The 22,764-nt window shown below is 38.4% G+C and overlaps 1 protein-coding gene across 3 annotated transcripts; it reads left to right on the top strand.

Annotated features, from left to right (window-relative positions):
• Nucleotides 1-3,844: 3,844 nt before the first annotated feature.
• On the top strand, nucleotides 3,845-22,022 carry hnrnpr (heterogeneous nuclear ribonucleoprotein R). 3 transcript variants are annotated; one of them, XM_016998234.2, is made up of 11 exons: nucleotides 3,845-3,979; nucleotides 10,429-10,594; nucleotides 12,558-12,676; nucleotides 13,077-13,184; nucleotides 14,555-14,668; nucleotides 15,679-15,855; nucleotides 17,091-17,226; nucleotides 17,956-18,161; nucleotides 19,104-19,253; nucleotides 20,475-20,596; nucleotides 20,757-22,022. In XM_016998234.2, exons 1-11 carry the CDS (start codon nucleotides 3,905-3,907, stop codon nucleotides 21,364-21,366), a joined length of 1,983 nt encoding a protein of 660 aa, XP_016853723.1. In that variant the 5' UTR covers nucleotides 3,845-3,904; the 3' UTR covers nucleotides 21,367-22,022. The 3 variants fall into 3 exon arrangements, with proteins under 3 accessions (XP_016853723.1, XP_008120940.1, XP_003228911.2); XM_003228863.4 differs by having other exon boundaries at nucleotides 3,855-3,979; nucleotides 10,426-10,594; XM_008122733.3 differs by lacking the exon at nucleotides 10,429-10,594 and having other exon boundaries at nucleotides 3,852-3,979.
• The last annotated feature ends 742 nt before the right edge of the window (nucleotides 22,023-22,764 follow it).

Below are 22,764 nucleotides of genomic sequence, written 5' to 3'. Positions count from 1 at the left end.
TTATATTATATTGTATCTTGAAGGGGCTGGGATGACATTTAAAACTTTCTGCCCATACTAACAGAACAGCTTATAGTGTCTGTAGATGGTAGCTGTTTGCATTACCAAAACCTTTTCAGCAAGTCATGCCCCCCCCCCTTTCATTCATACTGTTAGGCAGATTCAGTACTCCCCTACTTCCTCCTTTTGGTTAAGTGAACATGAAGTCATTTTCTTCTACATCATAACCATAGTATAAGTTACAATGGCATAGAAAACAGCAACTTTATATCTCGTGTATGTGTAGAAGTGCTTAAGTCTATGAAAGCGTATGCTACTAACTTCATATCAGTTTCTTTAGTGCTACAAGAGACCGTTGCATATTTGATCTCTTATTCGGTGATATCTCAGAAACAGTATTCAAATTTAATACTTTCCATAAAGCCCAAACATTGTATAAGAAGCTACCGTGTTTCCCCGAAAATAAGACAGTGTCTTATATTAATTTTTGCTCCTAAAGATGCGCTAGGTCTTATTTTCAGGTGATGTCTTATTTTTCCATGAAGAATTCACATTAATTGTTGTACAAAAAATGAACATTTATTATATGCTGTACAGTTGTCATCACAAACCAGCATAACCAAACAAACTGAATCTTATCAAGAATTTCTTGTTACTGTCATTATTTCCATATACAACAATCTATAGTACGTACATTTACCGATCCTGCATGCTCTGGTGTTCTGTTTGGCAGGCATGCTTCCAAACAAAAACTTTGCTAGGTCTTACTTTCGGGAGAGGCCTTATATTTAGCAATTCGGCAAAACCTCTACTAGGTCTTATTTTCTGGGGATGTCTTATTTTCGGGGAAACAAGGTAGCAATTGGAAATGACTACCTATAAAAAATACATTGTCTCTGAGTTTACAGATACTGTGTACATTAAGTCTGTAATGTGTCTCGCTTTTTAGAACAGTAGTTCCCAACCTTTGATCCTCCAATTGTTTTGGATTTCAATTCCCAAAAATCCCTTCCATCTTGCCCACTGTTAGGAATTGTAGGAGCTGAAGTTCAAAACAAAGGTTGGGAACAACTGTTCTCTAACATCCAATTCTGCAATTAAAGATAATTCTCAGTTTCTCCATTTTAATCCAATCCACACTGTACCCAGGAATGTTCAAATATCAGGTTTATTTAATCTTTTCTAGACTGCCTGCCTCATCTTGTCCCAGGTATTTTCTATTTGATGCCGAAGTGTCTCATCTCTGTAAACGTGATTTAGACCGAGTACCAAATGTTTATCAAGAGAACAGTGCAGCACGGGAACAACTTAGCAATTCTGATGTACTTCATGTAAGGGAGAAAGTGTCTTGAAATATGTGTGCAGGTGATAAGAGCAAATACCTTACCAGAGCTGACAGAATTAGATCCAAGATAGTTAGAATATATCTGTAATATGGATTCAAGTTGCTTCTGACTTTTCACAACCCAAGGCACATGGTTTTCTTGGCATAATTTGTTTAGAGAGTTTGCCTTTATCTCATAAGATTGAGAAAGTGAAACCTGCAGTGGATTTCCATAGCCAAGTGGGGATTTTAACCCTAGTCCTCCAGAGTAATTGTCCAGTGCTCTAACCACTGGCTTTTTACATACACCAAATATTTAAATAATCTTTTGTTTCATGCAACGTCAGAAAAAATATATGAATTTGGTGGGCAGCTACTGTGTCCTGAAATTTCTGGAGATATGCCAGTGTCAGTTCCGTCCAGTGGATCCTCTTGATGGATTTGTAGATATTGTTGGAGCAAATGGAAGAAGGGATGATTGGCAACTGGAGCTAAATGGTGGTAGAAACTTGGATATTAATAGGAAAGCATGAGAAGCAAACTGTTTTTCTCAGCCAACAGAGTTCCTTCACAGTCCTGAACTATGCCCTCCACCCTGTCCTCTATTTGTCCAGAGCAGTTAAAAGAGGAGGAATGTGGCTTGGCAAGACTGCAATAACAAAAGTGTGTAGAAGTAGCTCTTTAGCACGTCCTCTCCATATTTACGGAAAACAGCAGAAAATTCGAGGCAGATACTGGAGCATCCAGTAATTGGGTTTGGTTCTTAGCTATAACATTCTTGGGGCAATTATAATACATTTTAGGTGCACTAGGGTTGGGCCTATTTGCAGATGGTCTGTCATGTCCTTCCACTATTTGCATGAAATTGGCTGGAAACTTATTTTCAAGTGGGAAGGCGATGCTCTAGGAAAACCTCCCATTCTTGGTTGTTGTATGTTTTCCGGGCTGTATGGCCATGTTCCAGAAGTATTCTCTCCTGACGTTTAGCCCACATCTATGGCAGGCATCCTCAGAGGTTGTGAGGTATGGAGAAACTAAGCAAGGAAGGTTTATATATATCTCTGGAAAGTCCAGGGTGGGAGAATTCTTGTCAGTTGGGAGGCCAGTGTGAATGTTGTAGTTAATCACCTAAATTAGCATTGAATAGCTTCATCTCCTGGCTTCTTCCTGCGTGGGGGCATCCTTTGTTCAGAGTCATTAGCTGCCCCTGGTTGATTCATGTCTGGAATGCCTCTGTTTTCAGAGTGTTGCTTTTTATTTACTGTTCTGATTTTTGAGTTTTTTAATACTGGTAGCCAGATTTTGTTCATTTTCATGGTTTCCTCCTTTCTGTTGAAATTGTCCACATGCCCTAATTACAGTTAGGCAGAAGAAATTAAATACAAAGATACGGGATGCGTGATGCCTGGCTCAACAACAGTCCGTGTGAGAAAGATCTTAAAAGTCTTTCTAGATAACAAGTTGCACATGAACCAACAGTGTTATGCAGCAGCTTAAAAGCTAATGGGATTTCGGGCTGCATCAAAAGGAGTATAGTATCTCAATCTAGGGAAGTCATAGTGCCCGCCGTTAGCTCCAGCTTCTGCCAACCTAGCAGTTCAAAAACATGCAAATGTGAGTAGATCAATAGGTACCGCTCTGGTGGAAAGGTAACGGTGCTCCATGCAGTCATGCCAGCCATATGACCTTGGAAGGGTCTATGGACAACGCCGGCTCTTTGGCTTAGAAATGGAGATGAGCGCAACCCCCAGAGTCAGTCACGTCTGGGGAAACCTTTACCTTACTGTAGTATCTTACATTTGTCCTTGTTGAAATTCATGTTGTTAGTTTTGGTCCAGCTCCCTAATCTGTTATGGTCATTTTGAAAAGGAAAGGGCCTGAGGCCGTTAGGAATGGTGGAAGTTAAAGTCCAAAACACCCGGAGGGCCCAAGTTGGCCCATGCCTTATCTATAGGTAAAGGTTTCCCCTGACGTTAAGTCCAGTCATTTCTGACTCTGGGGGTTGGTGCTCATCTCCATTGCTAAGCCGAAGAGCCGGCGTTGTCCGTAGACACCTCCAAGGTCATGTGGTCCATGACTGCATGGAGCGCCGTTACCTTCCCGCCGGAGCAGTAGCTATTGATCTACTCACATTAGCATGTTTTCGAACTGCTAGGTTGGCAGAAGCTGGAGCTAACAGCGGCCGTTCACGCCGCTCCTGGGCTTTGAATCTGGGACCTTTCGGTCTGCAAGTTCAGCAGCTCAGTGCTTTAACACACTTCGCCATCGGGCCTCCTTATCTATACTGTAGAATTAATGCAGTTTGACACCACTTGAACTGCTATGGCTCACTGCTATGGAATCCCGCCTGCCTCTGCTGTGTCCATCCATCGACCCTGCCGGCGCGCCACAGCCTTTCGTGAATACGGATTGGTCAGGCCTCCTCGCGCTCCGATTGGCTATCGAGCGCCGCCTCCTCGCGCCGATAGGGTTTCCAGCCCGCCTTTCCGAAACGCCGCCCTCGGATTGGTCGCGGGCTCTCTGTCCCTGGAAACAGTTCCGGGAAACCCCTCGCGTCGCCGGGGGTCGAGCTCGTCGTCCATGAGGGGAGGGAAGAGGAGGAGCGCGCGCCATTTGCAGCCGCTGCTCCAGCCACTCCGCGCCGGTTCCGTCCCGGTAGGTCTCGCCGAGAGCGCCCGGCTGAGGAACCGTGGGAAAGGCCCGGTGTCCTCTCCGCCTGGGAAGGGAGGGGAGGCGATGTCGGGGCGGGGAAGGAGGCGGGGCGAGAGCGTGGGGCCTAGCAGCCCCCGCCTCGCTCCTGAGGCGCCTTTTGTGGCGAAGGCCCCACGCGCTGGAGGCGACGGGAAGGGCGAGCTAGGCCCCTTTTCATGCCTTCACCTTTCCCGGGCGTGGAATGTTGGTTCCAGGTCTCTTTCAGGGTTGTTTCCCTGTCGGAGAGGCCTTTCTTTTGTGCCATTTGCATGGCTGTCGCCCTCTTCTTGCCCCGGTTTCAAGGGGTCTCTATTTCAAATAAACACGCGTAGGATCGTCACGATTGCGGGTCGGCGGGCCTCATAGTTTAGTTTGAATTTCTGTATTTTGTTCGTTTGCTTTAAAAGGAGCTTTCCCCCCTCTATTGTTCTTTGAAAACCAGACAAGGTTTTGAGCGGGCTATAGTTTAGCAGCTCTTCACCCCCAATTTTAAGTAACAGCTGACTTTATGTCTTGTCGAAGGCACAGACCCATGCCCTACCCTCACTAATTTCTGATCTTGCCCATCTTATTCTTGGCTCTGGTTGTTGAGGTTTGCTTTGATTTATTTTAACGTTGTTTTTATATTCTGCTGTTTTTAATCCTTTAAGCAGATTGTTATATGGTTATGTTTTTAAATGTTGTTTTTAGCCTGTAAACTCTTGGTTGCTGAGCTTGGTCCCGCTTGTAAGCCGCCCCGAGCCCCTTCAGGGAGATGGTGGCGGGATAGAAAATAAAGTTGTTGTTGTTATTGTTGTTATTTAGGGTACTTCTACCCCAACTTTCTCAACCCCGGAGGGGACTCAAGGCGGCTTTCCACATCGGCAGATATTTGGTGCCATTAAAATCAGAGTACAATAAAATAAATATTTAAAATGGAATTATAAAAACAATTAACAACATTAAAACATTTAAAAACATAAGGCTTTTATGGCCGGAATCACTGGGTTGCAGTGAGTTTTCCGGACTGTATGGCCATGTTCCAGAAGCATTATCTCCTGACGTTTTGCCCACATCTATGGCAGGCATCCTTAGAGGTTGTGACATATATTGGAAACTAGGCAAGGGAGGTTTATATATCTCTGGAAGGTCCAGGGAGGAAGAAAGAACTCTTGTCTGTTGGAGGCAAGTGTGAATGTTGCAATTAATCACCTTGATTAGTATTGAAAAGCCTTGCATCTTCAAGGCCTGGCCGATTCCTGTCTGCCTTTGTTGGGAGGTGTTAGCTGGCCCTGATTGTTTCATGTCTGGAATTCCTCTGTTCTCAGAGTGTCGTTTTTATTTACTGTCCTGCTTTTAGAGTTTTTGTTTAATACTGGTTGTCAGATTTTGTTCATTTTCATGGTTTCCTCCTTTCTGTTGAAATTGTCCACGTGCTTCTTGTGGATTTCAGTGGCTGCTCTGTGTGATCTGACAAGGTGGATGTTAGAGTGGTCCAGCATTTCTGTGTTCTCCAATAATATGCTGTGTCCAGGTTGGTTCATCAAGTGCTCTTCTATGGCTGATTTCTCTGGTTGAATTGGTCTGCCAGTGCCTTTCATGTTCCTTGATTCGTGTGTCAGAGCAATGCTGCTGCGTTCGGTGATCCCTATGTAGATTTGTCCACAGCTGCATAGTATACAGTAGACTCCTGCAGAGGTGAGAGGATCTCTCTTGTCTTTTGCTGAATATAGCTGAAGAAGATAATGACTTGTGAATTGTCTCTTTACCTGTCAACATTAGTGTTGCAATTGATGTTAATGTGGCATTGAATTTTTGCCAATTTGGAAGTGGCTCTGAGTCCCCTTCGGGGTTGAGATAGAGCAGGATAAAAATACAGAAAGTAAATAAATTAATGTGATCTTTATAAGCTCTTGTTTTATAGGCTACCTAAGTTATTTTCTACATCATGGACATTTTCAAAGTTTACTTTCTTCTTGCACTTTAGATTAAATCAGAACTCTGTAGTGATGTCCTGATTTCTAAAAACAGCTTCTTAGTTTGTGTGTGTGTAAAACTCGTAGAATAGCTTTCTACAGTTGAACCCATTCATGCCTGTTTTCAGTGATACATTAGGGCACACACATTTTCTGGTTTGGATGTTTTATAGGACTATGGCAGTCTTAGTTGCCCTTGAGCTTTTACTATTTACTGATTTTAACATTGATGTAATTGTAGGTTTTTAAACTACCATCTTGCTAGGTTTTGAAATAGAATTTTTAAAATAGAATTAGTTTCATGTTGCTTTGCATGTTTTTGGTCATAATCTTATTCCTATAGACACAGTTAATTATCAGAAAGCAATGAGTAGTTAGTGAGAGTGACAAGCCAGTTATCCCAGATAAGTATAACTGTGAGTAAGATTTACTGAAAACTTTGGGGCTTTTTCTTATTGAACTTGTTTAGGTTTAACCTTTAATGTTACCAACACTGGTGTAGTCAGACATCTGTATGTGATAACTTGGGAGAGAGACCCAGCAGCACCTATACAAATAACTGTAAAGTTTTACATTATTTCCAAGGACTGTAGGTACAGTAGCAATTTTTACAAGAGATGTTGAATCCTGTTCATGATAATAGAATTTGAGCTGTGTCTCATTAGTGCAAGGCAAAAAAAAAGAAAAAAAAGAAAAAGGAGGGGGAGCTAAGTGGTTCAAGTGCATGAAACAAAATGAAGTGGGGACAAGGATGGCATATCTGGATCACAAAGGGTTACCGCTGGCCCATAGAGCCCCCCTCGCCCCCCTTTCCAGGCTAGTTGAGAGAGTTATTGGCATGACTTTGGGTAGGAGTGACTCCTAAGGCCAACTCTTTCCTTTCACATGTTTTTTGCTGTCCGGAATGGGATAAATCGTGGCATGTGAAGCGAGTGTAACTCAAATCAGTAGATTGATGAGCTGCTTTATCAAGCACTGACTTAGTCAGCTAAACTGTTACCTTCTGTAATCAGTGTGTGTAAGGGGAAGATATTGTCCTCTGATTCCAACCAGTCCACCATATTGGTACTGGGGGAATTATGGTTCCCAGTCCAGCCATAGCCAAGCAGCACACCTATTTACAGATGCTCCCGCACCTCAAAGTAGTTTTCCCATACTTAGAATGCCTCTTTGGCTTGCCTGTCTAGAAACTGTCTCAAAACAGTGGAGTGGATTGTTCAAACATTTCACTGTGAGATTACAAAGAAAAAGCATAATATCTTTGTAGCAAATGATGACTAGGATGGTAGCAGATCATAGCATATTAATTTGAATGCGCAAAAAACACTCTAGAAATAAGAAAAATAAAATAAAAACCAGGAAAAGGAAGAAATACTGGTTCTGTGGAGTATTGATAGCCAATCACACTTCTGCTCTGACCTACATTGTATCTGTGTGTATAACATTTCCAGATATTTTGAGATCAAACCAAAATAAAACTTACTGTATTTCTTAGAAATTTATTCATAAGTTTGCATATAAAATTCTACTGTTTCATATATTAAATACAATGGTAAAATATTAAAAAGCTTGATTTTATAAGCAATGCAGAGAGCTGTAAATGTCTGTACCCTGTGCTACATAAGCATGTGTTGTTCAGTTTTGTCATCTGAAAAGTAAAAAAAAATCTGGACCTTTTGTAAAGTACCATTAGAACATTAATAGTTTCATTTAGTTGCAATCTTAACAGTCAGGATAATAGTGTACTTGGATTAAAGTGTAACTTTTCATTGAAAATATTGAACTTTTCAGTTTACTTCTGTATTGTTATACTATGTGCACATGTTATCTGTGAGCAAAATTAGTTATGCTTAAACAGGAAGCATATGCTTTTGTTGCTAATCAGTATGAGTTTCTGAAAGATTAACTTCTAAATTTTACCTTCATTTTTGTCATCATGATTTTCAGGAAACTTGAGTTTACATGAAGTGGCAACAGCTCCTAAGTGCAGAAGTATATCTTGAATTTGATGATTGTATGTTTCTGCAGTATGCACAAGGTTACTGTTACTTAATGCTGGCAGTTGTCTCATATACAGATTGCCTGTATGCTATTGTCCCATTAAAAAGCATTTCATTGTTTCTGAAAGAGAAAAGAATTACATCAGTCCCGTCACCCCCAACCCTGTCTTTGGAAAAAATAAGGTGAAAATAAATTCACCCTTATCACCTGAAACGTTGTATTTCTCCTCCTCTGGCCCTTCATATTTTTTGTCTGTGCCTCACTTTTTACATTGATTACACTTTGCTTTACAAGCACTAAGAATCTATAAGATAGAAATGGAGCATATGTCTCAGATGTTGTTGGAATATAGCTAATGTAGTTTCTTGCAATTGGCCATACTGTTTAAGGCTTATGGCCATTGCAGGCCAGAGATATCACAGTTGTTCGCCCGTGTTGTAAAATGTGGTATCATCTCAAGAAACTGATCATGAAAATTGAGTGGGAAGCAAGACATGGTATAATCCCTGACTTTGCACTGTGTTTTAAAGATACTTTCATTGACCCAGAGTGAGGGGAAAAACATACACAGAAACTTTCTTCTTGCCTGAATTTCAGACACTGGCACTGATATTATTGATTCTCAGACTTTGGATCTCCCATGAAATAAACATGGAGGTGAAGCTGGTTGTTATTTGGAGCAGATTCTGATTAGCAGTGGTGGTTTCAGAATGAAAGTTGGTTAGCTTGGTACAGGTGCGTCTCCACCTTCTGTATGGAGTGAGCTTATTTGGAAATTTGCCATCGCTTTATATTTTCAGAAAAAATATGTCATTTTTATAGAAAAATAAAATATGGTAATATCCACATATTAATGACAGAAAATTCTTGTTTAGCTCACTATATTTTAGTCAGATTATATTTTTGGGCGTTTATGTGTCTAAGCTATAATGAAACTGGGCTCCTCAACTACTGTAAAACAAAAAACACAAACATAGCACAAACATCTGCGGTTCAACAGTATCTGGAAGGCTACGCAATTTCCCTCCTTGCATTAACTACCATAAGAAACAAGTGGCCTTAATTCCATGTGGTACACTGAATTTTATGTATTTTCTTCATATGAATACAATGGTATCATGCAACATTGGCAATAAATTAGAAATCAGATTGCCACAAAACTGATCCCAAACAGTTTGAAAATAATTGGTTTTATTTAAAATGCGAAGTGTGAATTACAGAAATAAGATGGTAGCAGAATATTTTAATTTTTTCTTATTGGCCTAAAATTTAGTGGTATCCATTACCAGAATGAATAGTGTTTGACTGTTTACTTTGTGCAAGCTGTAGTCACAGCCCATCAAACAAAACTTTGTTGTTGAAATAACATTTTGTTAAGCTGGCAAATTTTCAGGAGTGGGACATTGTAGTATTTTATTGTTTTTTACATTAGTAAGTTGAATTCTGCTGATTGATGGTTATTTGCAAGTTGTGGTTACTACCGTATATGAAATATTACTTTTAGTTATCAGCATTTAGAAATCTTTAAAAGCTTTCATTCCATTTTTTATCATTTGGCTTTGCCTCTTCTAATAGTTCTTTCTCTAAAGTAGTGGTGTAGATCACTTTTGTTATAGTGACCGAATAAAATATCATTTGGTGTCTGGTCAAATAGATTGTTTTACACAGGTCAGCAAAGTCAACAGGAAATATTTGAGACGTTAGTGGTGACTTTTAAAAAATTATACTTTTGCAGTTGTCTCATTGACTTTTACTACAAGTTTTTCCTCATTGTAATGGAAAATTGAAGATTGAAGATGCTCCAGTTTAGCTAAACTTCCTGGAATAATATGCTGTACTGTGATATGCAGAGTTTAATACAAGTTTCTCTTGCTTGAAAATGATGTGCAATTTGTTTATTGACTATTCCCCTTGTAAAAAAAAAATAATGTGGCATGTTCCTTCTTTAAAAGTGTTCTGGCATCCAGTGTGTTTAAGCAGCATGGCTTGTTTCTCTTATGTAATGAAATGTTGGGTTTGAGGGAAGACATGGAAGTAAGCCAGAAAACTATGGGAAGGGTGGAAAGCAAGTATTGACATTTGTATATTTAGCTGCTCTTCAGGCTTCTGTATTGAAAATATTGATCTCAAATCTCTTTGAGACCAGTGTATTACAGTAGCTGTTTTGTGCATTCCAGCGTAACTTCCCAACATTATGTTAATCACAGAAATTAACCAAGGACCTAAAAAATAGATTCAGTGTACATGATGTGCTTAAAATCGTGCATTAATCCATGTACATATTCCACAGTATTTAGGACTGTACTTTTTATTTCATTTAGGTGAGCTGCGATTTAAATGTAGTTTCAATGCAAGTCACTTGCAGCATGTTTACAAATTAGTTTAGAAAAATGCATTGTCCTACAAATTAGTTGTTTCTGGCTTTATGTAATATAGCTCCTGAATTTTTTCCAGCAGCATAATAAAATGGCTAATCAGGTGAATGGTAATGCGGTACAGTTAAAAGAAGAGGAAGAACCAATGGATACTTCCAGTGTAACTCACACAGAACACTACAAGACACTGATAGAGGCAGGCCTCCCACAGAAGGTGGCAGAGAGACTTGATGAAATATTTCAGACAGGTATAATATGCATTTCTTGTTTCTGATTGGTTATAAAAGTGAAGGCAAACAATTTTCAAATTTTTAGGTCTTAAAGTTTTAAAATTGCTGTATTTTGCACTGTGTAGCTTTGAATGTACTGCTGCTTTCACTTTGAGGTCAATTGGGTTTAACATATGTTGACAGTATCTTAGATCTTCAGGATACTGTTTCATAGACTCAGAAATGAAAATAGACATTCCAATCTATTGAATTACAATTTTCTCTATAATTATTTGCTTCTGCTTTTCTATCAACGATTTATGATTACTATCTTAAACATTTAATAGGTGACTTATTGGAAGAAATAGCTTGCTTGGCTTACTTGAGGCTACATTTGAATTTTTTGCTAGTATATGAATTCTATGTTTGTCTAGTTCCTAGTGGGAAACTCAAGACATTACAGTTATAACACTGACCTGTTTGTTCAACAGTAATTGCGTGGAGCAAGTGGTTTCTTGTGTATTCTAAAGAGAGAGAGAGAGTGCAATTTTTAGAAAAAAATCTTATTTTAGTGTGTAATAGAAGCTTCCTCTTCCTCTTTAGCATGCGTGTTGTGAATATATTTAGACATGTAAATAGAATGCTTCATGCCTGCCCTTAGTTCACATGCTTCAGTGGCAAGATGTAGGTTTTTTCCTAAATAATTACAAATGTTCTGCAAGTTTAAGGCTGTTTTAAAGAAGACTATCTGTTTTCTGTATATGCATATTTTGGCTCATGTGGCAGATCTGTCTTGAAAGACATTTCCAGTGAGAGTCTGCCAGGTAGCTTTAATTTTCTTGGTGAGGCACTTTTCTAGTATTGAACTACGAAGATGTGCACCTAGTGGCTTAAGTGTAGGTGTTTCAAGGAATGTACAGACTTTTAGAATGGTTTTCACTCAGGTTGTGTCATGAGAAGTCTGATATTTATGTAAATATCATCAAAGTGCATTAATACTAAAAAAAAAAACCTGTTGCCTAGTAATCAAAATTTATTTGTAGAATTATATCTTCTATGTGTAAATTCTTACCCCACTGGAGTCTTTTAGGGTTGTTGGCTACTTTTCATTTTGTAGCTGGGGTGGAACTTCATGATTTCAATTTGCTGAGAGTTTTTCCTGTACAAATGATACAGGTGCCCTCCAGTATGCAGGATCAATTCTGAAATGCAGTTTTCATACACTGCTGCCTTATAGATTTGAGAGCAAAGATACTTCCAGTGGCCTTTAAAATATTTAAGAATCATGCTGTGAATGTTTATTGGAAGTCAGATTAAGTATGTCAACATCTTACCATATAATATTGCTGAAACCAGCAGTGCTTATGATTTTTTTGTACCTGCTACTAACTTTTAATCATGGACTATGAAGTGCCTGTGTCTCTTTAAATATATGCACTTCAGAACTGGTCCTAACCTATGTCAGACTGTACCTATAAGCATAATATTGATGTACTTGAAGTACATAACAGGGCTCGAAATAATGCCACTGGCTGAAAGGTTGTGGCAAAGTATTATTTTATTGCAAAAATGTGTAATGTAGACATGGAGAGAATTTGTCACATGTACTTCTTTTTTTGCTTAGTAGGAGGGTGGGACTTCGTAAATTCTTCAGTAGCTACTCCAACATACTGTGGTTAGATTATACAGAACTCCTCCTTACATGTAGTTTACAGTGCTGCTTTGAGAGAAAAAGAATCTTGAAGCTCTGAACGCAGATAATTTGGAATGTGAGCCAGAGCTCATTATTTCAACCCCTGGTATGTAGTGTTGCTTTGTGCTACCAAACAATTCCTAATGTTTTTGCAATTTTGGACAGACATTTCTTGTCCATAGTAGCCTGAAAAATTTGTATACCTCAGATTATTTCAGTTTTAGTCAAGTACAATAGTGGTTTTATACCAATGGTTCTCTTACATTCTCCAATGGGAATCTGTAACCTTTGTTTATTTTTAATTTTTAGGATTGGTAGCTTATGTTGATCTTGATGAGAGAGCAATAGATGCTCTTAGAGAATTTAATGAAGAAGGAGCCCTCTCTGTATTACAGCAATTTAAGGAAAGTGACCTGTCGCATGTACAGGTAAGGTAAGAGCTCCCATAGTGTGAACATATAGGTTCACGAATGTAGTATTACCTCTAACTTGACCATAACAAATGTCTTTAGAAATTGTCTTTAGGTAGAAATACTTTTTCACACCTACAATGAAATTCTTGCACAATATGGCTTATAACTATTCACCTGTCAAACACTAAATTTAAATGTTGGGGCTGCCTGCATGCTAGTAAGATTTGTGTGTTAGTGTCTTATGTTAACCTGTTCTATTAAATTAATGGAGTTCTCTTTGGTTTTAAAGAAAATATATCAAGTGGTGTCCTTAAGGACACTGGCATTTTCTGGGCAACTGCTTTATTGAATATTATGTAAAGTTCAGTGATATTTAAGTTACATTCTATATGCACCTATTAAATTGTTTCTGCAGAACAAAAGCGCATTTTTATGTGGAGTTATGAAGACTTACAGACAGAGAGAGAAACAAGGAAGCAAAGTACAAGAGTCGACAAAGGGGCCAGATGAAGCAAAAATTAAGGTAATATATGCATATCCTGAGTTAAAAGGGAGAATATAAACATATTACTGAATATTTTTACTCAAGAGGCTCTGTTTACAGTTGTATTATTTATCTAAGGCTGAAATGAACATGTTCAGTGATGGCTGTGGGAGCTACAAGGACTCCCAAAAAAAGAGATGCGAGAAATGAAAAGCAGCTGGAATTCACATTTTTGTTATGAAAAATGAGTATAGGCAGTCCCTGAGTTACCAGTATCTGACTTGCAAAGGACTCAGTTATGAATGGGAGTGAAACAACAAGAAGTGAGGAAAATCCACCCCTAGGAAGTGAAATTCACTCCTGTAAGAGTTATCATGGGCAAAAGGTGTCTTCTCTCAGACTTTATCACTAATTCTTGTTTCCATGAATTTTTCAAAATCCAAGTATCACAAGGGCAGAAAGTAAGGTGAAATCTTCAGAACAGGGGCAAAGATAGCAAAAAACAACAACAAAAAAACAACAACAAAAAAACGCCTATAAGGGTTTAACCCCTACCTATGCTATCGAAAGCTAGGAGATATATATGTGTATGTGGCTGTGGGTGTAGCTGGTGTTACACTTAAAAATATACCTCTTACATACAAATTCAACTTCAGAACAAACCTACAGAACCTACTTTGTTCAGAAGTGACTATTTTAAAAAGTTGAACACTGGAGTGGAGGGCCTGTAACCAATTTAATAGGTGAATCATTCTCATTGAATAATTAAGGTTAAAATGCAGTGGCAAAAGAAACCTGTGTGATATGTTTGTTGCAGAGATAATTTTGCATCTGAGATGTAATTCAAGTTGTGTACTCTATTTCTATATACATACTATAGAGTTATTTCATAATATCGTGAGAATAATTAGTATGTGTCATTTCTTTCATAGAATCATAAAGTTGAAAGAGACCATAGAGACCTTCTCTGACCCCCCCCCCCCCCAGATCTTTTTATTATGGTTTCTTACCAGTTCTCTTACAAGTGTGTTATCTGGACTATGGATAATCCTAGAACAGAGATAAATATCCTCTGGTCCACGAAGTAATACAAGTCAACCATATATGGTGGCTTGTGAGTCACTTAAAAAGACCTAACATTTGACATACTAACAGGCTGGAAAAGGAAATGTTATTATATATGGCTGGCACTGAATGCTTCTTGATAAGTCCTAAATAGAAAACGGTGATCTAAATAATTAATATCGTATAAGCTTCGTTATTGGTTTCCCACAGGCAATTTGAGAGTGAATACATGAGTGAGCACACACACGCACACACAGTATGTTGTTTAGTTTTGCTAAATAAAGTATTCGTAAGTGTCATCAACATAAAATAAAATTTCTACTTTTATTACCACCCTCCTTTAGGCTTTGCTAGAGAGAACTAGTTATACTTTGGATGTGACTACAGGGCAACGGAAGTATGGTGGCCCTCCTCCAGATACTGTCTACTCGGGTTCCCAGCCTGGCATTGGCACAGAGGTTTGTGTATACTCTTTAAATGCATCAGCATTCTTTTACCTAAAATTGTTTTATTCTAGACAGACTGCTTAGTAAACTAATTGATTTTATTCACTTAAATTGAGTGTCTTATTTATTTATAGCTAGAATTGGCATTATTGTGTAAACAATAATGTAGTGTTTTTATATCATGGATTATTGAGCCTTAATGATCTTTTGAAGTGTCAAGGTAACTTTGTTGTGCATGTGATGCTGCAAATGTTCCTGAAATAATTTTCCCCTGATAAAATAGATAACACTCTTTTTTAAAACGATGTGTATTGAATAGCATATTGTTATCTGCCTCGTTGATATAAATCAATGCAGTGGGCCCATGGTATTTGGTGGGATCTCTCATGAATACCAAAAATTCTGGATCCTTGAATTCCATTATGTTCAATGGTATAGTGATATAAAAAGGCATATAACACAAGCAAGTGCTGGAGAGGGCTTGAGTACCCGTGAATTGGTGGGAGCGTACAACAGGGTATACTTACAGTTGTGGGTGCCTTTTGGGTTTATTTCCAAATATGTCTGAGCCATGGATACAGAATTACTGGATATGGTGGGTCAACTGAAGACTATTATATTTATATCCTGCTTTATCTCCTCTGAAGGGGACTCAAAGCAGCTTAACATAAAAGCATCATAATAACCATTTAAAATATGCAAATATACAAACATTAAAACAGGATTAAATATAAACGGGATTTAAAAAATTCCCAGTTAAAAATAATCAAAACAGATTCAAAGTTAAAAACCATTATCATAATAGTACTATAAATACATCACTTTGAATATTAGAAGCTTTAAAATGAATACTCCAAAGTCACAGTGTTGGGTTTAGGTGTAGTTACTACATTCAGAACTCTGCATAATGCAAACACTGCCTGAAAACCTTCTGCAGAAATAAGTCAATAGACTGAATAACACTCTTCATGAATAATTTTATATTCTGAAAATAAAATGCTGTAAATTTCCTTGTCTTTCAGGTATTTGTTGGCAAAATTCCTCGAGATTTGTATGAAGATGAATTGGTGCCACTCTTTGAAAAAGCAGGCCCAATTTGGGATCTTCGGCTCATGATGGATCCCCTTTCTGGACAAAACAGAGGCTATGCTTTCATCACTTTCTGTGGTAAAGAAGCAGCACAAGAAGCTGTGAAATTGGTGAGTGTCATAATGCTTAGAGCATTTTAGGACAGAGTGGTTGTTTTTAAGATATGGTTGGAATTTATAATTTGTTGGCTGTGGTCAGAAAGAGTGAGAAATGATACATGATATTTTTGGAGATGTGGGGGGAAAACATTTCCAGTTTATGGTGATCCAAAGGCAAATCTATCACATAATTTTCTTGGCAAGATGTGTTAAGAGTTTTGTCTTTGCCTTTCTCTAAGGTGGAGAGTGATTTGCTCAAGATCACATGATAGCCTTCCACGGCTGAGTGGGGATTTGAATATTATTTATTGCATTTTTAAATGACAGAAACATGCAAAATTGAGTGCTGAAAATCCACATCTAACATACTCTGCTCTGCATTTCTTGCTATCCTGCTAAAAGTATGAGTAGTGTTTTGCAAGTTTACTTCCAAACGCGAATGCATACTCGGCTAACTTGACTTTTGTTTGCTTTGAAATATAGCTCCTTTGGAATTCACAATGTAACTATACCATTCGCTATGTATTAATAAAGAAAATGGCAAAATGAATTTGTCTGAATCTTCCTTTGAGACACGGCATCATAGAATATTTGATTTGACTATTCTGATAACTATATCAGCTGAGCAACCTATTGCTTCTCAATGCTAGGTGTGGAGGAGGGGACACCCTGTAATGCAGTCAAGTTAGTTTCTGTGTTGAAGCCTTTATAAACTCGCTTTCTTGCCTGCATGGAATTCCATGCACTTTATTTGTTGCCTTTGGCTATGAAGAAAGTGCTTAAATGTAAGACTGCATGGGAATGGTTTTTTTAGACCAAATATGAGTTTTTGAACAATCAGTCTTTTTGAAGATATCCTTAGAAATATTTTAACAGTGCATTGTATTAACTTGATGTTTTTTGAATAGACAAATATATGGCAAACATTAGGAACGATACCTAGATATCAGAAACAATATGCTCCTCTGTTGGGGAAAAGGCATGTGGTGGCCATCAACTTTGCTTTTTGGATTGCTAAGGAACAGTTTCTGGTTCAGCAAAGTACATATACAGAAATCAATGTCTAAGCTGCTTGAAAGTGGAATTGATACTCTGTCGGAAACTTTAAATCTTGCTTAATTGGGATTAAAAAACATTGGAAGATACAAATTTCTATCTCTTTTGAATGGTGGCTGTTGAAGTTTTCTTTGTCCATATTTTAATGAATTCAGTCTTTATTCTGAAAGTTTAATTCATATTTTTTTCAGTGTGACAACTATGAAATTCGCCCTGGTAAACACCTTGGTGTGTGCATTTCTGTGGCAAACAATAGGCTTTTTGTTGGATCTATTCCAAAAAACAAGACCAAGGAAAACATATTAGAAGAGTTCAGCAAAGTCACAGGTAAGGATTAGAGAAAAGGAGCCAAGTTGTGAATAACTTTGTTGTGGTTGTTGGGAGTTCCATCAGCTTCTTGAAAAATATTTCCTCATTTAGAGTTCCTCAGATTTGATAAGCTAGTACTGTTGCTATGATTCTTCTGTCTTGGTTCAGCTTCTTGTGTATGTCCTTAACAAGGAGACATCACTTTTGCCATCTCTGTTAGAAATCTCTATACTATTCCAAAAGTAGATGGGACAGTGTCCACAGAATGCCAGTTCCGCTTCATAATGCTATCAAATAGGATGTGTGCACTTCAGTTCTGCATCTGTTGCTGGAGACCTTATTTACTTAAGTACTTGTTGTACTTCAATCAGATTTCCAAATTTAGTTTACATATGTATAAATTTAGTTTACATTTAGTATAAATATGTCAAAGGGTATCATAAAGAAGAGAATCAGGCTTGTTTTCTGCTGCTCTAGAAACTACGACTTAGAGCAATGGGTTCAAAATATAGGAACAGAGAGTCCACTGGGACATTAGGAAGAACTTCCTGACTGTAAGAGCTGTTCAGCAGTGGAATTCTCTGCCTTGGAATGTGGTGGAAGCTCTTTCCTTGGAAGTTTTAAAACAAACTGGATGGCCATTTGTTGGGGGTTTTCCTGGATGGCGCGGTTGGACCAGATGGCCCATGTGGTCTCTTCCAACTCTATTATTCGATGATTCTGTGATTCTACATTTAATTTTTACAGAGGGATTAGTTGATGTAATCTTGTATCACCAACCTGATGATAAGAAGAAGAATCGAGGATTCTGCTTCTTGGAATATGAGGATCATAAATCAGCAGCGCAAGCTCGCCGTCGGCTAATGAGCGGAAAAGTAAAAGTCTGGGGAAATGTTGTTACTGTGGAGTGGGCTGACCCAGTAGAGGAACCAGATCCAGAAGTCATGGCGAAGGTAATAAAGCATAGATCAATGTCTGAATTAAAACTTGGCCATGCAGGCACTAAATTATCTCCCCCCCCCCCCCCCCCGAGATTTCTAGACTAGAAGTGGCATTCCCTTATTTGGGAATTATGTCACCTCTTGGAATCTTATTTGCAGCAAGAACACAAAATACGAATTAGAGAATTACTTTCTAAATCATCGTGAACTGCCATAGCTCTAAAGGATCCATTATGTATTTTGTGCATCGAACACAAAGTTATTTATATCAGTTTCAAGGTTGACTGTTTTATTAGTTTGTATACACAAGATTCACTTAATATTCCACCTCTTATCAAGAGTAGAGTAAGTTCTCATGTACATCGGGCAGTTTAGCCTGCTGTAAATGTGTCCCAGAATAGCCGTGGATCAATGCCGAATCCTGGGTCATTGTTCGTACCGTTGGGGATCGCCCTGTTCTGATATCAGCGTACACACTTAGATGACTAGGAAGAAAGAAGTAGATTACCTTGTTGCACAATTGTTTCTGCCAATGTCAGAATGGGGTCCCTCCACGACCAGGAAGAAGGAGAGGAGATCCTTATGTTAGTTGTGCATGTATGCTCTTCTGATAGGTTGAGAAGCTGGATACTGCTTTCTCTCACCTTGTACTATTTTTTAAAAGATGTTATCACGTCTTCAATGGCATCTTAAGAGGTGAAATTGATCTAATACACTCTATAGGGGCCACATTGAAACTTCCAATTAATGATCTATCCCATTGATTTCCAACTTCATTTCTGAGGGCAAATGAATCTAGAAAGTATCTTGTGATGCAGAAAGCAATGTATTTTTCTTTAGGATACTGTTTTGTGTTCTCTTAGCTAGTGGTAACTATGCTTAACATGGTCTGTAACAAGCCAGTTGAATCTACTGTGTTTGAAGTTGATGTTACAGTTCCAATTTTGTTAACAGGTAAAGGTTTTGTTTGTGAGAAACTTGGCCACCACAGTGACAGAAGAAATACTGGAGAAATCATTTTCAGAATTTGGAAAGCTAGAAAGAGTGAAGAAATTAAAAGACTATGCTTTTGTTCATTTTGAAGATAGGGGGGCAGCAGTCAAGGTAGGTATCCAGTGTTTTTATTAATTGTAAGATACGTGGCCTAACTCTTACAGAAGTTAAGCTAGTATTTTCAGAAGGCAGTTTTCTTGCATGAGATACGAAATGAGAAATTGTACATTCCATGAAGGTTTATTCTAAAGTACTAGAATTGGAAATTGTGCACATAGGTGGCTAAGATAGTGAGTTTTTTTCTACTGAGTCAGTGTACACAAACTGACTCAGTAATATTATATACATGCATAGCATTATTAAAATATTTTATATAATATTTCCTTCTGGTTATGTGTATAAGATGTATATGAAACATAAATGAATTTTCTGTTTAGACTTGGGTCTAACCTCCAAGATATCCCATTATGTATGCATTTGCAGATACAAGTATTCCAAATTCCAAAAACATCCAAGACCCCAAACACTTCTGATCCCAAGCACTTCAGATAAGAGATGCTCTTACTCTTCTGTAGTAACTGGGATAACAGTGCTAACATCTGTTTGCTACAGTTTGAAAGGATACTTTTTTGTCCACAACTTCCAGAATCTCCCAGCTAAAATAGTTTTTTTGCCAATGTCAGAATGGGGTCCCTGCACGACCAGGAAGAAGGGGGGAGGCATGTATCTAATACCAGAGAGGGATATTCTCCCTATGGTTGCTGTTACCAGCCGCCTTGAGCCCCCCTCGGGGTAGAGAAAGGCAGGATATAAATATGGTAAATAAATAATAAATGTTACCACTCTAAATGCCCAGCTGTAAATAGCTTTAGAGGAGTATCTGCGTAAGCTATTTCAATTTCAGTGATTTTGTCTCATTGCAACACTGCATCTCAGACCTTTCTTGAGTCTCCTCCCTATCTGTCCCTCGGTGAGTACTTCATGGATGACATAGGGCATAGTGGGAAAATATAGAATACTATCTAGTGTATGTGAAACTGTTGGAGTGCTCAGGAGCACTCCATAAATGCCAAGTAGTATTGTTTGGAATTTTTTAACCCTCTGTTTTGTTTAAAACAAAATTGCAAACCTACAAGATGGATATGAATGCATTTGTGAAAATCCTGAGCAGTCCGCTTACTAAACTTTTGTCCATTTACTAAAATTGAAAGATTTCCATTTACTAAAACTGAAAGATTTCACTGCAGCTATGAGAAAATAAAAACTCAGAAATCCTGGGTGAACCTTGTATCTGTTACCAATCAGATTTAAGCATCTTTTTTTTCCAAACAGGCCATGAATGAAATGAATGGAAAAGAGATAGAGGGGGAAGAAATTGAAATAGTGTTGGCTAAGCCTCCAGATAAGAAAAGGAAAGAACGCCAGGCTGCCAGACAAGCCTCCAGAAGTACTGCGTGAGTGTTAAAAGTTTGTTGATAGTTTATGTGTCTCATAGACAACAGTTCATGCTAATAACAGTGTAACCAAAATCTGCCAAACTCTGCGTGAACTGGAGTTTTAAAATAAACCCAACACGCAAGATGAATGCTACTCTTTTTTATTCTTTTTCACTAGGTATGAAGATTATTATTACTATCCTCCACCTCGCATGCCACCTCCTATTAGAGGCCGAGGTCGTGGAGGAAGAGGTGGCTATGGCTATCCCCCAGATTACTATGGCTATGAAGATTATTATGACGATTATTATGGCTATGACTATCATGACTACCGTGGTGGCTATGAAGACCCTTACTATGGCTATGACGATGGCTATGCTATAAGAGGAAGAGGAGGAGGAAGGGGTGGGCGAGGCGCACCTCCACCACCTAGGGGGCGGGGAGCACCACCGCCAAGAGGTAGAGCTGGCTATTCCCAAAGGGGGGCACCCATGGGACCGCCAAGAGGAGCCCGGGGTGGGAGAGGGGGCCCTGCCCAGCAACAGAGAGGACGTGGTGCTCGCGGCGCCAGGGGCAACCGTGGGGGCAACGTGGGAGGCAAGAGAAAGGCTGACGGCTACAACCAACCTGACTCCAAGCGCCGCCAGACCAACAACCAGCAGAACTGGGGCTCCCAGCCAATCGCTCAGCAGCCGCTCCAGCAAGGTGGTGACTATGCCGGTAACTATGGTTACAATAATGACAACCAGGAATTTTATCAGGATACTTATGGGCAACAGTGGAAGTAAAACACGTAAAGAGGGAGTGGGAATATTGGCAAGATAGAATTGGCTAGAGCTCTACATCCTTCCAAAAATTGGCTTAATGTTTCATCCTTCAGTAGTGATTGGCTGCCATTTGTATTGGGCTGAAGAATCACTCGATTGTGTATATACTCAAGTCTTTTTTTTCCTTTTCTCATAAATGCACTTGGACATTACTGAGCTTGCAGAATTCCCAAACACACAGTTTGGGGATATAGTGCTTTTTATCGTTTTAGGCTTCATTTTAGCAGTTTATTAGCAGGATGGGCAACACTGTTAAATCATGATTTTGCAAACCTTCTGTTTTTGGACAGTTTCCTTTTTTATTTGGGATAGACTACATAGGCATATGCTGTACATAAAGTAAAGCTAGTACTTTGTCTCCGTAGTTTTAAGAAATTAAAACAAAATTAAGTTTTCTTGTATTGAAAATAACATGACTGTATGTTTTGCATTCTTAGAAGTAGGTTAACTGTGTTTTTAAATTGTTATAACTTCACACCTTTTTGAAAATCTGCCCTACAAAATTTGTTTGGCCTAAACGTCAAATCCGTGGCAATTTGTTCCTTGATGTGATTGTATTTCCAATTTCTTCTTGTTCATGTAAGATTTCAATAAAACTCAAAATCCTATTCAAAACATTACCTATTTCAAATTCAATTGTGTCCTAAAACATTATTTCATTGGTAATTCTTGCAAGAAACCTTTTTTTAAAAAAGCTGCCTATGTGAGTGATCAAATTGATGCAAAATTTATTGGAATTTCCAATATTGGTGGTATGTGAGTCAGGGGGCCTGCTCATAGAATCAAAACAAAATTTATGAATTGGCACTCTAGTCTACTTCTGCTTAATGTTAAGTTGGTTGCTATTTTAACAGCTTCAAGAACATCTGAAAGTTTGTGCAAGTTCTATTAGGTGTGAATAGTTTTTGGCAAAGAGATATGCAAATTTAATCTGTTTTTGTTATTAATTTGGTTAACATCTAATTATGCCAACACAATTCCATCCTGCTCAATTCCATCCTGCTCAATATTAATGTATTTTTAAATAAAGTATAGCTGAGATGTAAATATCCCTTTATGAAATAACTTTCAAATAAGATTACTAACTTGACTAAAATATTAGATTTGCACCTTACTGGCAAATTTCCATTGATTGGTAATATCACTCATCCCACAATACGTGAAGACTGTTTTAAATGAGCCCAGTTTTAATCTTTTGTTTGTCAATTCATGCTACTTTTTCATTGTTTGCTTCCTTTGCATTGTGCGCATTGCAGTGAAGTACATTTTGCTATGGGGAATGAAATCCAAAGTTCTTAAATTTCCAAATAAGCTGTCCAGGATGATCATTTGTAATTAGTAACTACCCCCACATTTATC

Source organism: Anolis carolinensis, unplaced genomic scaffold, assembly GCF_035594765.1.
Source record: "Anolis carolinensis isolate JA03-04 unplaced genomic scaffold, rAnoCar3.1.pri scaffold_10, whole genome shotgun sequence".
Taxonomy (NCBI): domain Eukaryota; kingdom Metazoa; phylum Chordata; class Lepidosauria; order Squamata; family Dactyloidae; genus Anolis; species Anolis carolinensis.
The sequence above is the reverse complement of the archived record's forward strand: the minus strand, read 5'-3'. Positions and strand labels throughout refer to the sequence as shown.

What these genes read in the sequence shown, in the direction of transcription:
- hnrnpr (XM_003228863.4), top strand. Translation starts at nt 3,905, where the DNA reads ATGAGGGGAGGGAAGAGGAGGAGCGCGCGCCATTTGCAGCCGCTGCTC. An exon ending in GTGACCTGTCGCATGTACAG is followed by an intron (nt 12,677 to 13,076) that starts GTAAGGTAAGAG and finishes TTGTTTCTGCAG; the next exon opens with AACAAAAGCGCATTTTTATG. An exon ending in CAGATGAAGCAAAAATTAAG is followed by an intron (nt 13,185 to 14,554) that starts GTAATATATGCA and finishes ACCCTCCTTTAG; the next exon opens with GCTTTGCTAGAGAGAACTAG.